Genomic DNA, 16,673 nt, shown 5'->3' with positions numbered 1-16,673 from the left:
ATTTGCCCAGGAAACAGAGAAAAGGGAAAAGATGTCTGGACTGGTGGGAAGCAAATAGAAGCAAATAGGCCAGAGCTAGGATCTCTGTTCTTATAGCTCCACAACCCTAGGGGCATATGTTCCCCCTCCAAGCCTCAGTCTTCCCATCTGTCTGGTGGGGGGGATCAATATCTCCCATTTGCCTAGAAAGCAATGCCTACAGCGATGAAAACAGGGGGTTCTGGGGACTTCCCCGGCAGTACAGAGGTTAAGACTCTGTGCTCCCACTGCAGGGGGCTCCAGTTCAATTCCTGGTTGGGGAACCACATGCCATGCAGTGGTGCAGCCAAAAATAAAAAGTGTAGGCTCTGTAGTTAGAATAATCTGGTTCACATTCCAGTTCTACTCTAACTGGCTTAGGAAAGTTCTCTGATTGTCCCAGGTCCCACCTTCCAGGGTTTGCTGACTAAAGCTGACCCATGGCAGCTAAGCAGCTGAACCTCTGACCTGGAGCTGGGGAGTTCTGAGAGGGCTTCCTAGAGGAGGTGGAAATTTGAGAGTGGACCAGGGGACCTAGCAGGTTTTGCTGAGGAAGGTGAGAAGGGGTGCTCCTCCCTGGTAGAAGCCTCTCTTTGCCCTCTGGTGGGGAGGGAAAGACAAGAGAGGCAGGGAGGGAGGAGGGGGCAGGAAAGAATGAGGGGAGCAATGTCAGGCATCTTCTTCCTGTTGGTCAGTTTTTCTTATCTGAGAAATGGGAATGTTGGATTGAATGTTGGATTGAATGATCCTCAAGGTCATAACCTGCCAGGATTATCTGTTTTTCAGTATTAAAAACAGAAAAGAAAAGAAAAAAGGCAGGGAATTCCCTGGTGGTCCAGTGGTTAGGACTTAGTGCTTTCATTGCTGGGGCCTGGGTTCAATCCCTGATCAGGGAACTAAGATCCTGAAAGCCAAAAAAAAAGAAGAAACAAAAAACATTTTTAAGACATCTGACACCAAAAACAAAAGCAAAAATAAACAAATAGGACTACATCAAACTAAAAAGTTTCTGCACAGCAAAGGAAACCATCAACAAAATGAAAAGGCAACCTACTGAGTGGGAGGAAATATTTGCAAATCACATATTTGATAAGGGGCTAATATCTAACATACAGGAAGAACTCACAACTCACTAGCCAAAAAAAAATTATAGGACTTCCCTGGTGGTCCAGTGGTTAGGAATCTGCCTTGCAATGCAAGGGGCACTGGTTCAATCCTTGGTCTGAGAAGATCCCACATGCTGGGAAACAAATAAGCCTGTGCGCTACAACTACTGAGTCTGTGCTCTAGAGCCCAGAAGCCATAGCTACTGAAGCCTGAGGGCCCTAGAGCCCGTGCTCTGCAGCAGGAGAAGCCTCCTCAATGAGAAGCCCATGCACTACAACTAGAGAGTAGCTTCTGCTCACCGCAACTAGAGAAAACCCACACGCAGCAGTGAAGATCCACCACAGCCTCCCAAAATAAATAAATCTTCAAAATATTTTTAAAACAATGAGCCGTAAAAGGGAATGGAAGTTTTGCCATTTGCAACAACACGCATGGGTTGCAAGAGCATTATTCCAAATGAAATAAGTCAGAGAAAGACAAACACTGTATGATCGCTCTCTCTCTCTCTCTTTTTTTATTTTTGGCTGCATCGTGAGGCTTGCAATATCTTGGTTTTCCAACCAGGGATCAGATTCTCAGCAGTGAAAGCACAAAGTCCTAACCACTGAACTGCCAGGGAGTTCTCAGCGATTTTTTTTTTTTTAGGGTTATTGGTCTTGGCTTAGGGCATTTGTTAACTTTAGGACAAAGAGAGCCATAGGGCAGAGGTAGTTTTATAATTTGGATTAGGGTTAAAGCCAGTGGAATATTCATATGGTGAATGTGAAAAGGTAAAGAAAACCTGGGTGTGAATGTTCTGGATTCCACACCCAAATTTTCTCTACCTGGCTACTGTGCTTATCCTCCCTTCTCTTGAAATTTACTTTTTTTTTTGGCATATGGATCTTAGTTCCCAGACCGGGAATGAACCTGTACCCCCTACAGTGGAAGCACAGAGTCTTAACCACTGGACCAGCAAGGTAGTCCTTCTTGATCTCCCTTACATGCAGTATCTTAACTCGTTATTGACAGCTAGAAACTAACACCTGTGACTGGTGATTTGCTATGTAAGTGATACTGCTAGGTCTCTGGTCAATAATGTTCAGATAACAAAAGATGTATTAATACACCTCTGGTCAATAATGTGTTAAAAAAACAAAACAAAGAAAAACAAACAAAGAAAGCAAAACACACCATACACCAGGTTCACAGACACAGAGACCTGACCTGTGATTGTCAGATGTGGGAGTGGGGGATGGTGAGGGAGTAGGAGAAATTAGTGAACTTTTTTTTAGTTTAAATAAATTGGAAAAAACTATGAATGATTTGTCACTGGGGCAAAATAAACATTACTTTCAAAAGACAACAACAAAGGCTAATGCAGGACATTTGGGGAGCCAAAATGCAAGACAGTGGGTGAGGGGTATAGTCACAGTTTGAGACTGCCAGCATCAGGGACTGGAAAGAATTTTTTTTTCAGGCAATGAGGATAGTTGATGAAGTCAGTTCCGTAGGAATATGGCTCAGCAATGGGGTTTCTGGGGACTGAGGTGGAGTTAGAGGAGGGTAAGGGAGCTGTCCTGGAGCCCTCAGGTAAATGCCACAGCTAGCCAGCAGTCACCACACCGTGTTCCAGGAAACTGAGCCTTGAAGATTCAGGTGTGGGGGCTTCTGGGGAAGAACCCAGGCCTTCCTCCTCCCAGGGCGTTAGCTCCCATATCCCACCCACTCTGGGCCAAGGGTAGGGCCACAATCTCTTCCCCAATACCCAGGCTGGGACTTCCCTGTTGGTCCAGTGCAGGGGACACAGGTTCAATCCCTGGTGCAGAAAGATTCCACATGCTGAAGAGCAATGAAAGCCCATGAGCTGCAACTACTGAGCCCGATTGCTGCAACTACTGAAGCCTGTGTGCCTAGAGCCTGTGCTCTGCAACAGGAGAAGCCACCGCAGTGAGAAGCCTGCGCATCGCAACTAGAGAAAGCCCACGTGCAATGACAAAGACCCAGTGCGACCAAAAATAAAAATAAATAGATAAACTAAGTTAAAAAAAAAAAGGAGAGAAAAGTCAAGCACCACAACAAAGAGTAGCCCCTGCTTGCCACAACTAGAGACAAGCCCATGCAGCAATGAAAACCTACTGCAGCCAATGAATAAATAAATACAAACATAAATAAATAATACTTTTTTTAAAAGAACCAGGCTGGGGCAACATCAAGGTCCCCTTATTCTCCATCAGTTCCTCCATCAGTTCCTCCAAACCCAAAGAAACATAACTAATTATAACCAGCATTAACAGAGATCTTACTGTGTGTTATGTTTATCTCATTTAATGCCCTGCCACACTACCATTGTTCTCATCTTACAGATGGAGAGAATGAGGCTTAGAGGAGTTTGGTAACTTTCCCTGGTCACATAGTATATACTAACAGCAGCTCCAGGATTCAAACCTCCATACCCATGCCTCTAACCACTATGGAATGCAACCTTTTTACCTAAATATAAAATGCACACTTGCTATACAAACAGGGCTTCAGGACCCATCCCTAATGCCCCTCAAATTTCCCTTAATTATGAATTCTGGTGTCACCTCTGCACTCAAGCTGGCCTTGGCTTCTGGGCTTTGAATTCTGGAGGGCAAAGATCGAAATCCCAGCCCAGGGTCCTGGAAAGAACGTGCCCTTGGTATCTGGGCCTGGCTCTGTGCCCCATTGGCTAGTGGCCTTGGACGTGTCACTCCCCCTTTCTAGGCCTTGCAGCATCACCCTGTCCAATGAGACTGTGGCTGGATTAGAGGCCTCCAGGCCTAGGAGCCTCCAGGATCAGCTCCCACCCCCAGGAAGGCCAGGAGGCCAGGGGTGGGGCCAGCTACATGTTAAATATTTCTGTCCAGCACTCCGCTGGCCTCTAGTCCCAGTCTTCTCAGCAGGAAGTGTGACCACAATCAATCATGGTAACAGCCTGCCTGGGATGGCAACCTAGAGGGGTGGGATGGGGTGAGAGGTGAGACGTGGGAGGGAGGCTCAAGAGGGAGGAGACATAGGTACACCTATGGCTGGTCTACGGCGATGTATGGCAGAAACCAACACAATATTGTAATTATCCTTCGATTAAAAATACATGAATTAAGAAAGAAAAAAAAAAAGCCTAACCTTAAAAAAATAAAAAAAGAGCCACCTGGGGCCATGGCAGCCTTACCTGATGGTGGGGATCCATGGTGAGATTTCCATAAGCACGTCGTGTCTGAGTGTCCATGTCTTACTTACTGTTTTCTTTCTCCCTAGACGACTTACAGCGACAAAGGAGAGAAGGTAAGCAGGAGGGGAAATGTAGGGTCAGGGCCCTGGGAGTCTGGGATGTCAGCAAAGAGCAGAAGAGGAATAGCTTCAGTGGGTACATGACATTCTGGATACAGGCTCAGGTTCATCTCTGCACTCCCCTGACCACATCGTGACTGAACTCAACTCAACCTTGCCTTCCTAAGAAAAACTTTTACCTCTTTTTAAATTCCTGCCAATCGCTTAATCCTGCCTGGAAGTTCTTTCTAAGGTCTAACTTAAATCCTTGTTGCTGTAGCATAAGACTGTTCACCCTGTGAAACCTGGGCAGGCCTCCTCAGTGGGTGGGGCTTACCAATCCTAAGCCCACAGGAATTCAGTTTCTACATGAGAACCCTCTTTCGAGGCTTGGCAAGGTTTCGGGGCAGAGAGGTGGGGTGAGGCGACTTGTTCTTACTTCTGGGATTGAGGGTGGCACAAGGGAGGGGACTAGGGGACCCCTCTCCACTGACACTTTTCTAGACCTACTTCTAGGGACTCAGCTTCGCCCCTTCTCTGCTTCTGCAGCCTGAAAGAGGCCGATTCCTCCACTTTCACTCTGTGACCTTCTGGGTTGGCAATGCCAAGCAGGTAAGCCGGGGCAAGGTGTTGGGATTGGGCAGAGGGCAAGGGGGTCTCCAGGACAGGGGCAGGCCTCCGGGTGGGTCTGTGATTGGTCCCTGGGAGGGAGGATCCTGGCCAGTGTTGGGAGTGTCCTGGGAAGGACAGTCACTCTTTGGATCCTAATTACACAATCCGGGCTGCAGACCCCAGCAGGGAACTTAAGGGAGATCAGCATGGGCCAGGGAGCCAGGCTTTTTCCCCAGGAGGAACAGTACCTGAGGCAACGGGGCAGACACGCTGGGGGGGTGGAGGCCAGCGCCTCACCCCTCACAGGCCTGCCTGCAACTCTGTGATTCAGGCTGCGTCGTATTACTGCAGTAAGCTGGGCTTTGAGCCCCTAGCCTACAAGGGCCTGGAGACCGGTTCCCGGGAGGTGGTGAGCCATGTGGTCAAGCAAGGGCAGGTGAGTTTCCGCTCCGGGCCCCCACTCCTCCAGGAGGCCTGTCTCTCCCTCTGCTGGTCTCTGAGCTCCCTGGTGGCTCTGGCACCTCTGGGTGCAGCAGACCATGAGGCCCTTCCTCCAGGTGGCTGGGTGCTCTTCCAGGCTGCCTGGTGTGGTTAGCGGAGCCTGTGCTGAGATCAGCCCCCATGGGCACCTTTGTACAACGTGCAACAGGGACCTTCTTGGTTTGGTCTCCTTCTCAGCCTGGCCCAATGCTGGTCTCATGGATGTTTGGGGAAAGTCGGCAAAGGCCTCCAGCATCAGAGCTGGAACTCCAAGCCGTACCCTGGTCTGTAGGTCCCTGGAGCTCTCCCCACAGGCAGGCCTGACCACCAGCTCATCCCAGGACCCTAGGCGGCTCTGGCATGGGGGAAGCCCCCATCCCTCAGGACCAGAGGGGAAACTAAGGCAGAGAAGGGGCAGGAACCCAGGATCAAGAGTCCTTGGGAATTCTCTGGCGGTCCAGTGGTTAAGATTCTGCGCTTCCACTGCAGAGGACATGGATTGGAACCCTGGTCAGGGAACTAAGATCCCACATGCTGCATGGCATAGCCAAAAAAAAAAAAGAGCCCTGCCTGGCAGAGAGGAGGTGGTCCTAATGTCCCACCAGGGGTATCTCGCTAGTGGGCAGGGAGAGGGGCTGGGGGTACACCTCAAGTTCACCTGACCCACCAGCCTCATCCCCCTTCTCCTTTACATCTTAGATCGTGTTCATCTTTTCCTCTGCCCTCAACCCCTGGAACAAAGGTGAGGGGGCCTTGGAAGGTTCAAGGTGCCAAGGAGTGGAGACGTGGTATTGTGGGTGGGGGTCAGGGACACAGGGGTGGGTTAGGGTTGAGGCAGGGGGCCTGAGCCCAGAAGGACATGGAGCCCAGAAGGCTGAGAGTGCGGGGGAGGGGCTGTGACTCCAGCATCACCTGCCTCCCCTGCTGACCACAGAGATGGGCGATCACCTGGTGAAACACGGCGATGGAGTGAAGGACATTGCGTTTGAGGTGGAGGATTGTGACTACATCGTGCAGGTGAGACCGCACCTGGGCTGGCATGGAGACAAAGCAGGGAGCCTTCAGCCTGCCCTCTGTCTGCCACAGGGACCCTCCATTGATGAGGGCTGGAGAGCACTGCCACGCTGGAGTGATGAGCCCAGATGCTGGTTAACACATACCTGAGTTCCAGTGACATCTGCCCCTTAGAAGCCATGCAATCTCTCTCCAGGCCTCAGTTTCTGCATCTGTAAAATGGGGATAACCACCTATCTCACTGAGTTGTTACAAAGAGGAAACAAGATCATAATTATCATTTCATGAGCATGATCCTATACCAAGCACTGTATTCAAGAGGCAATTTAGGGACTTCCCTGGTGGTCCAGTGGCTAAGATTCCAAGCTCCCAATGCAGGGGGCCTGGGTTTGATCCCTGGTCAAGGAACTAGCTCCTACATGCCACAAGTAAGACCCAGTGCAGTCATAAATAAATTCTTTTTTTAAAAGAGGCAGTTTAGAGGTTTAAAGTGTAAATGCCAGAGGCAGACTACTGCGTCTGAATCTTAATTGCTGTGTGACTTAAGGTGAATGACTTACTTCCTCCGTGTTTCAATGTCCTCATCTTTTGGTGAATGACTCCATTCATAAAAGAGACAATAATAGTGCCTTTCATGTAATGCTGCTGTGAGGATTTAAGAGGTTAATACTGACAACAGTGCCTGACATGTGATAAACACAGACATCCAGTAATGAGGTTTTGCTAAATAAATACACAAATCATGCATGTAAGGCAACTGGCAGAGGGTTTGACACATAGTAGGTGCTCAATAAATGCCAGCACGGGGACTTCCCTGGTGGTCCAGGGGTTAAGAATCTGCCTTCCAATGCAGTGGACATGGGTTCAATCCCTGGTCTGGGAACTCAGATCCCACATGTCATGGGGCAATCTACATGCTCCAGAGCCCGCCTATTACAAAGAAGATCCTGTATGTTGCAACTAAGACCGGATGCAGCCAAATAAATAAATGTTTTTAAAAATAAATTAATAAATGCCAACTGGTATTCATCTTATCCAACCACCATTTTTCACAAATGAAGAAACTGAAGACTAGAACGGGGGCAGGGCCACAGAGTGAGTGAGCACAGGACAGGCAGGACAGACCCCCACCCTCACCTGGCTTGTCCCTCACAGCCCCAGCTCTGGGCCTGGGCCTCAGTTTTCCTATCTGCTAAATGGGCATGAGGCATGAGTGTCAAGGGCAACAGCTCAAGTTGGTTGGAGTTCCTGCCTGGGGCTGGAAACACTGGAAGGGGCTGTGGTAGGACCACACAGAGGGGATCCAGCAGGGGCAGCCAAAGGGCTCCCTGAGGGTCCAGCACTGACCACCTCCCCACCCCGTCTCCTCTGCAGAAAGCCCGGGAACGAGGCGCCAAGATCGTGCGGGAGCCCTGGGTAGAGCAAGATAAGCTTGGGAAGGTGAAGTTTGCTGTGCTACAGACAGTGAGTTAACTTCGGAGCCTCCACCTCTTCTACACCCACAGAGATGCGAGGAGCCTCCTTTCCCAACCCCTGACTCCATGATACCATCCCACCCTTGTGCCTCAAAGCACAGACCTTCTCCCTTAACCCCAATCTCCTGTATTCTTGGCTGGTGTGCAAAGGCTGAGGAGGGCTCCCAGTCACCCCTCTCTGGGCTTCCCTTCCTCCCCAGCCGGGGTGAGAGCATGGGACTGCAAGAGGCAGGCAGGGGCTCTGAAGGAAGGAGATGGGTGGTTCTGGGGAAGGAGATGGGCTGGAAGCCCCTCCCCACTCAAGCTGTGTGACTTTGGGCAAATCACTTCACCTCTCTGCGAGTCAGTTTAAATGAGCAAGGACCACCTGTGTCACCTGCCACACACTACTTAACAGTTCTGGGCCTGTTCCTTCAGCTGTGATCCCTCCCTCCGGTCATTTTAAGGGTCAAATGAGATGATTCACACACAGCACTTAGCACAACAGCACTGGTATATCGTGCTGTTACCCAGCACGATACCCAGCAAAGCCTGTTTAGCACCAGAGACCATCATAAGTTCTTCCTCCTCATGATTTATGTTTTTAAAATATATTTTTTTTGATGTGGACCATTTTTAAAGTCTTTATTGAATTTGTTACAATATTTCTTTTGTTTTATATTTTGGCTTTTGGCTTCAAGGTATAGACGATCTTAGCTCCCCAATCAGGGATCCAACCCACACTCCTTGCATTGGAAGGTGAAGTCTTAACCACTGGGAAGTCCCCCTCCTCAAGATTTACTACAACTTAAGGATTGTTAGGGGCTTCCCAGGTGGCGCTAGTGGTAAAGAACCTGCTTGCCAATGCAGGAGAGTTAAGAGATGAGGGTTCAATCCCTAGATCAGGAAGATCCCCTGGAGGAGGGGCATGGCAACCCATTTCAGTGTTCTTGCCTGGAGAATCGCATGGACAGAGGAGCCTGGGAGGCTACAGTCCATAGGGTTGTGAAGAGTCGGACACGACTAAAGTGACGCAGCAAACACACATGCAAAGACTGTTAGAGTGATTGAAAGGATCCTTCCATATAATTAGATCCAATGCCCTCATCATTCTTTACACAGACAACATATTTGTATTGAGCACCTACGATGAGCCAGGACAGTATCATGAGCAAGATGTCATCCCAACCCCCACAGAGCTTCTGGTCCTGTGGGGAGACTGTCAAATTCCCAAATGTCAGATTGCAGTTCATCTGAGAAAGGGGAAGTGGCTTGCCCAAGATCACACTTGGAGTTAGGGCCAGGTCTGGGCTGGAACCCAGGGCTGTGTTGGTGCCATGCAACGTGGCCTGGGTTCAGCAGGGATGGCATCTCAGGCTGTTTGCCACCCACAGTATGGGGACACGACACACACCCTGGTGGAGAAGATGAACTATACTGGCCGGTTCCTGCCTGGGTTCGAGGCACCAGCATTCATGGACCCCCATCTTTTCAAACTGTGAGTGCCCCTTGGAATAGGGGAGGGTGGAAAGCAAGGCCCTCTCGTCCATGCAGGGTGGGCAGAGCATCTCGGGACCTGCTGGGGGAGCCCCTGAGGGTCCCCCAGGATTGGCTTTAAGAGGCAGCATAGAGGCGAAGAGCATAGGCTCTGGAACGCAATTGCCTTGGTTCAAATCTCAGCTCTGTTACTTCCCAGCTATTTAATCTTGGCAAGTTACTTTCCTTTTTCCCTTGTTTGGCCGTGCTGGGTCTTCACTGCAGCACATGGGCTTCTCTAGTTATGGCTCGCAGGCTCCAGAGCACGCGGGCTCAGTAGTTGTGACACACAGGCTTAGTTGCCCGGCTGCATGTGGGATTGTAGCTCCCCAACAGGGATCGAACCTGCACCCCTTTCATTGGCAGGCGAATTCTTAACCACTGGACCACCAGGAGTCCCAACGAGTTATTTTTCTAAGCCTCGGTCTCTTTATCTGTAAAATGGGGCTAGTAATAGTATATGAGTGGATGCAAATAAAGTGTCTATAGTAAGTGCTATGGAATAGTAAGCAGTTATTGTTATTGAGGGGTAGCGAGAAGGAGATTTAGGGAGTAGCCTTCTCCTCACCCACTAATTGTTTCCCTCTCTAGGCCCAATTGCAGTCTTGAGATAATCGATCACATTGTGGGAAACCAGCCTGATCAAGAGATGGTGTCTGCCTCTGAATGGTGAGTACCTGGCCCAATCCCTTCCCACACCTGTGACAGGACCGTCTCATCAGGAAATAGAGCACAAGGTGGGGGAGGTTAGCCTGAGGTCACTGGTTCGTCTGTTCTCTGTAAAATTGTCACCATGGAGATCTGATGATTTAAGGCCCAAAGTAACCCACCCACCAACCCTCCCTCCAGGAAACCTTGGAGAGTCACCACACGGGGTGTCACAGTTCAGGGAGGCTTGAAGGAAGGTTTTGTTGTTGTTGCTCAGTCACCAAGTCGTGTCCAACTCTTCGCAACCCCATGGACTGCAGCACACCAGGCTTCTCTGTCCCTCACCCTCTCCCAAAGCTTGCACAATTTCATGTCCAATGAATTGGTGATGCCATCCAAACATCTCATCCTTTGTTGCCCTCTTCTCCTTCTGCCTTCAATCTTTCCCAGCATCAGTGTCTTTTCCAATAACTCAGTGGAGGAAGGCTACTATTACCCAAAGAGTGCATGGATACAAATTAGAAGCAAGTACCCCTTCTCAAAAGCACCACCAGGGACTTCCCTGGCAGTTCAGTGCTTAAGATTCCACACTTCCAGTACACAAGTGGGCCCAGGTTTGATCGACGGGGAACTAAGGGGCTTCGCCAGTGGCTCAGCAGTAAAGAATCCAGCTTTACTGGATTAAAAAAGAATCCACCTTTACTCCCACCTTTACTGTACCAGGAGCCACAGAAGATGGGGGTTTGGTCCCTGGGTCAGGAAGATCCCCTGAAGGAGGGCATGGCAACTCACTCCAGTATTCTTGCCTGGGAAATCCCATGGACAGAGGAGCCTGGGCTACAGTTCATAGGGTCACAAAGAGTCAGATACAACTGAAGCAACTGAGCGCGCACACACACACGCAGAGAACTAAGATCCCACATGTGCACAAAGTAGCCTAAAAAATAAAAATTATGTTTTACAAAAATAAAAATTATTATTTTAAAAATCATTTTCTAAAAATAAAAATCATTTCTTTTAAAAAATAAAAATTATTTTTTAAAATAAAATAAATAAATGATGCTTTTTTTTTTTTAAAGAAAAAAAGGACCTCCATCTGTTGGAGTGTCATCGTGTATACAGATCTTGTTACCAGATGCTTTACTTCCACCCAAAGGAACACTGTCCTAAAATCTACGATGTGTGTGATGTGAAAGGCAGTTCCCTTTTTGACGCCTGCTCAGGGAGCAAATTCTGGAAGGTGGAGTAGGGGCAGAGGGCCAGTCCCAGGCCTGCACTCAGAGCCAGTGGGCCCTTCCGCAAACCCACAGGTACCTGAAGAACTTGCAGTTCCACCGTTTCTGGTCTGTGGATGACACACAGGTGCATACAGAGTACAGCTCTCTGCGGTCCATCGTGGTGGCCAATTATGAGGAATCCATCAAGATGCCCATCAATGAGCCAGCGCCAGGCAAGAAGAAGTCCCAGATCCAGGTGGGTTCTGTCTTGGGCTCCGGGCACCTTGGCTGGGGAAGAAGAAAGCGGGGAAGAGGTGTGAGGGCTCTCACAGCCGAGGCTCTCGGCTGAGGCCACTGATGATGGTTTCCTTACTTCCCTCTTGCAGGAATATGTGGACTATAACGGGGGCGCTGGGGTCCAGCACATTGCTCTCAAGACCAAAGACATCATCACAGCGGTGAGAAGCCCATTCCTGGTCTTAATTCACCTCCCATTCAAACTCTGCAAGCTGAGTCAGGGGCCAGGGGTGGGGGTGGTGAGTGGCAGTCCTGGGTCCCCTTCACGGGCCCAGACAGCAGACGGGGTTCCCTTCCTGGCTCCTGCCACACATGTGCAGGCACACTGCCACTCCCAGAGAGTTCAGTCGCTCTGCTACAGAAGAAGCAAGTGCCAGAGTAACAGGAAGCCTGGATCTAGACCCAGTTCTACCTATGACTTGCTGTGTGCTCTGGGGATTCAACTCCCTCTCTGGGTTTCAGTTGTCTCAACTTGAAAATGAGGATATTAAGTCACAGGATCCAGTAGGTCCTTTCAGTCAAATTAAATGTCCTGAGTCTATGGCTCCAGCCTCTGGGGAGGTTGGGTGACCAAATGGACAAGAGCCTGGCCTGTACCATTCAGTCCCAGCCTGACCAAGAATTCACTGCATGACCATGGCAACTTCATTTCATTCATTTGTTTCATTCACTCAATAGAGGCTTATTGAGGGAACTCCCTGGTGATCCAGTGGTTAAGACTCTGTGCTGCCAACACAGGGGGCATTCCCAGTTTGGGAACTAAGATCCCACACGCCATTTGGTGTGATATAAAGATTAAAAAGAAAAAATGAATAGCTGGAACAGAATGAACAAAGGAGAGAGGGGTCAGGAATGAGATCAGAAGGTAGGAGTCAGGGTAGATGGTGAGAACTTTGAATTTGACTCTGAGACACCACGGTGGGGTAAGTAGAGGAGTGACATGATTTGACTAGTATTTTAATAAACCCCCCTGGCTACTATGGTGAGAATAGATACTTAATCTTTCAAGGCCTCAGTTTTCCCAGCTATGAAATGGGAAGAATAATCATACAAATGTCTCAAAAGATCACTGCATCAACATAAGGAGACAGTACATAGAAAGTGCTTGAGACAAGCACATGCATGTGTGTGTGCTAAGTTGTTCTAGTTGTGTCCAACTCTTTGTGACCCATGGGCTTTAGCCCACCAGGCTCCTCTGTCCATGGGATTCTCCAGGCAAGAATACTGGAGTGGGTTGCTGTGCCCTCCTCCAGCGGATCTTCCCAACCCAGGGATCAAACCCAGCTCTCCTGCATTGCAGGCGGATTCCTTGTCACTGAGCCACCGGGGAAGCTGAGACAGGCACATAGTGAGGTTCCATAAGTGTTAGTGATTGCAGCTTTTCCCATGAGACCCACAAGGCCCAGAGGTGGAAGGGGATGAGGTCACATCACATCGTAGCAGTTGGGGGGGCTGGGAAAGGGACCCTGGCTCAGCACTTCTACCTGGCTGGGGGTGTTGAGCATGGAGAGAGAAGGACTGACTTTGACCCTGCTCTGAGACAGATTCGCCACTTGAGAGAGAGAGGCGTGGAGTTTTTGGCCGTTCCATCCACATACTACAAACAACTGCGGGAGAAGCTCAAGTCAGCCAAGATCCGGGTGAAGGAAAATATTGATATCCTGGAGGTGAGGCCTAGAGCCCGATCCTGGGTCAGCCAAGAACAAGCCCTGAGTTCCATCTTACCTCACAAATGTTGTCTAAACCTGGCATCAGGCTCTGCGATGTGGGGGAGAGGGAGGAGAGCAGTCCAGTTCCCCGTCATCATGAACTTGCATTCTAGTGAGGAGACAGATGACAAACAAATAAATAAGTAATACAAACACCATTAAAGAGAGAGAGAGAGTTGGTATTTAAACTGGCTATGACAGAGAGTGACCTGGGTCTACTACATAGGAGGCAGTCAGGGAAGGCCTTTCTGAGGAGGTGACATTTCAGTGAAATCTAATTCAATGGCCCCCAACCTTTTTGGCACCAGAGACTAGTTTCATGGAAGACAATTTTTCCACAGACCAGGGATGAGGGAGATGATTTGGGAATGATTCAAGCACATTATATTTATTGTTCACTTTTTTCTATTATCATTACATCAGCTCCATCTCAGATCATCAGGCCTAGATCCCAGAGGTTGGGGAACCCTGATCTAGATGATGAGAGACAGCTGGCTGCATGAAGGTCTAAAGAAAGAGCAGTCCTGGCAGAGGAAATAGCAAGTGCAAAGGCCCTGAGGCAGCACCAAGCTCTGAGTATCTGAGAACAGAAAGAGGGCCAGAGTGGAAGAAGAGAAATGTTTGAGGAGTGGCCCAGGTCACAGAGGTAGGCAGGAGCCAGTTCCTCTGGTAGGCTATTTAGGAGTCTGGATTTTTTTCTTCTGCGGTCAGAAACCACTGGAGGTTTGGGTTTGGTTTTTTTTTTTGGAGGTTTTCTTGGCTTTATTTTTAACAACTTTATTGATACATAAGTCACAGAACATGTCATTTTTTAAAAAACACAATTCAGTGGTTTTTGGCTATTCACTATATTATGCAACAATCATCAAAATCAATTTTGGAACATTTTCATCACTTTCAAAAGAGACCTCAGACTTCTTAGCCACCACCTCCCAATCTCTCCATCTACCTTCTCCTCACCCCTAGCCCTAGGCAATCACTGATTTCTGTCTCTGTAGAGTTGCTTTTTTCTAAACATGTAGATAAATAGAATCATATAATACGTAATCTTTTGTGATTGACTTCTTTCACTCAACATAAAGTTTTCAAGTTCATCCATGACACCTGTGTCATTACTGTGTTCTTTTTTATAAAACTGAATAATATTCCATTGGATGAAGAGACCACATTTTGCTTATCCATGCATCCACTGACAGATATTTGTTTCTACCTTTTGGCTCTTAGGAATAATGTTGCTATGATCCTTTGGCTATGAGTTTTTGTGTGGACAAGTTTTAATTCTCTTGGGTAGATACCCAGGAGTGAAATTGCTGGGTCATATGGTAACTCGACTATTAACTTTCGGAAGAACTCAGACTGTTTTCCATAGCAGCCATACCATTTTACATTCCCAGCAGCCACATAGGAGAGTTCTAGTTTCCATTGGAGAATAGAAACAGGGGAATGAGATGATGTGATTTCTAAAAGATCTCTGTGTGGAAGGTGGATTGTAAGGAAACAAAAGCAGAAGCACCGGAGAGCTGTGTGGGTGGTACTTGGGTGGTCCACAGCAGCCTTGGGTGGCTGACACAGGGGCTGAAGTGGGGAGGTGGTAAGAGGACAATTGGGGAATCTATTTGGAAGTGTCTGCTGCTGCAGAAAATGGTCTTTTCTTGGCTTTCGGGGTGCAGGAACCCCCAAGGCCTTTCTAAGGATCCCACCGTTTCAGGCTAGGAGGGCGAGCCAGCCTGCCCCTTACCTAGTCCCCTGCCTCCTACCTAGGAGCTGAAGATCCTGGTGGACTACGACGAGAAAGGCTACCTCCTCCAGATTTTCACCAAACCCATGCAGGACCGGCCCACGCTCTTCCTGGAAGTCATTCAGCGCCACAATCACCAGGTATCACTAAGGACCGCCTGTGCTCGGCGGGTGGCTTTCTGGGCCCCGCAGCTCATCTCTTTTCTCCCGCCCCAGGGTTTTGGAGCCGGCAACTTCAACTCACTGTTTAAGGCCTTCGAGGAGGAGCAGGACTTGCGAGGCAACCTCACCGACATGGAGCCCAACGGGGTTGTGTCCGGCATGTAGGCGCCGCAGGTCCAGCAAGAGCCACCGAGGCCCCGCCCACCTTCGGGGGCGGGGCTCACGGTGGACCACGCCCCCTCGCCCTGTGATTCGCCCACTCCACTGGCGCTGAAGTGAGCCCTCCTTACCGACCACGCCCTTTTAGGCCCCGCCCACCACCCGACTCCGGGACCCTTACCACAGACACTCAAGGCTCCGCCCACTACTTACCACGCCCCCTCGTTTGGGCCTCGACCTCTCCTGCCCTCCGGTATAAAGCAGAGTCCAAGGCAGTGTCCATTCGTTTGTGTCGGGCTGGAGCAGTGACGTCCTTCGGCCGCCAGGGGGAGCTCAAGGCGTCAGCGCTGTAGGAGGCGTCCGCTTTACGGGTTCAGAGGCTGGGGAAGCTTAGGAGGCTCCTGGTGCAACCCTGTGCTAAGTAGGACCAAGTAAGTCGGAAGGGAGTTATGGAACCAAAGGGTGAAGAGGGCTTACACTCTAAAGGAAAACACAGTATCTTTTTGTGGTAAATGCTATTAAGAAAATAAAGCGAGTGATGAGCTTGTGTAGAGGTAAGTGTCAGAGGGAGGGCCAATTTCAATCGAGGGAAGGCCTCTCTGGGAGGTGATATTTGGGAAGCAGCCATGGGAAAATCTGGGGAAAGAGCATCCTAGGAGAAAGGTACAGCAAGGGTAAAGGCCCTAAGGTTCGACATCGCTTGGCAGCATCCTGTCCGATGGCGTTATGATCTCTAAGGATGAACTGTCCTCAGATTTGCTGCCCTGAGCCCAAACTTCTGGACAGAGAGGTGTTAGCCAAAGGACTTGGGGGCATCATACTTGCTCAACCATGGGACTTGGTTCCTGATGTGAGAGCCGGTAAAAGGGATCTGAGCCCTTCAGCTTCTGCCCTCTACCCTCAATGATAAAGAATCCACCTGCTGATGCAAGAGACGAGGGTTTGATCCCTGGGTCAGGAGGATCCCCTGGAGGAGGAAATGGCAACCCACTCCAGTATTCTTGCCAGGAAAATCCCATGGACAGAGAAGCCTGGCCGGTTACAGTCTGTGGGATCTCAAAGAGTCAGACACAACACAGCAACTGAGCACACACCCAGCAAGGCAGACCCCAGTGCCCCCAACCCCACTCCCAAATGCAGCCCCATTCCCCGGGTCCCTGCTCCTGGTGTGGATTCCATTTGGTAAGAGGCTGGTTCATACTCAAGTGTGAATGAATGGCCCTTGCAAAATAATGATAACAGTTGGGAAA

General features: G+C 49.4%; 1 protein-coding gene across 1 annotated transcript; it reads left to right on the top strand.

Annotated features, from left to right (window-relative positions):
• Positions 1-3,894: 3,894 nt before the first annotated feature.
• HPD (4-hydroxyphenylpyruvate dioxygenase) lies at positions 3,895-15,967 on the top strand. Its single transcript, XM_081540107.1, has 14 exons — positions 3,895-4,055; positions 4,387-4,413; positions 4,948-5,010; positions 5,342-5,446; positions 6,190-6,232; positions 6,425-6,507; positions 7,879-7,968; positions 9,353-9,456; positions 10,086-10,163; positions 11,453-11,615; positions 11,746-11,817; positions 13,201-13,323; positions 15,127-15,243; positions 15,319-15,967. Exons 1-14 carry the CDS (start codon positions 4,053-4,055, stop codon positions 15,427-15,429), a joined length of 1,182 nt encoding a protein of 393 aa, XP_081396233.1. The 5' UTR covers positions 3,895-4,052; the 3' UTR covers positions 15,430-15,967.
• Positions 15,968-16,673: the final 706 nt, after the last annotated feature.

This window comes from Giraffa tippelskirchi, chromosome 11, assembly GCF_054371585.1.
Source record: "Giraffa tippelskirchi isolate mGirTip1 chromosome 11, T2T-mGirTip1v1.2.pri, whole genome shotgun sequence".
Classification (NCBI taxonomy): domain Eukaryota; kingdom Metazoa; phylum Chordata; class Mammalia; order Artiodactyla; family Giraffidae; genus Giraffa; species Giraffa tippelskirchi.
The sequence above is the reverse complement of the archived record's forward strand: the minus strand, read 5'-3'. Positions and strand labels throughout refer to the sequence as shown.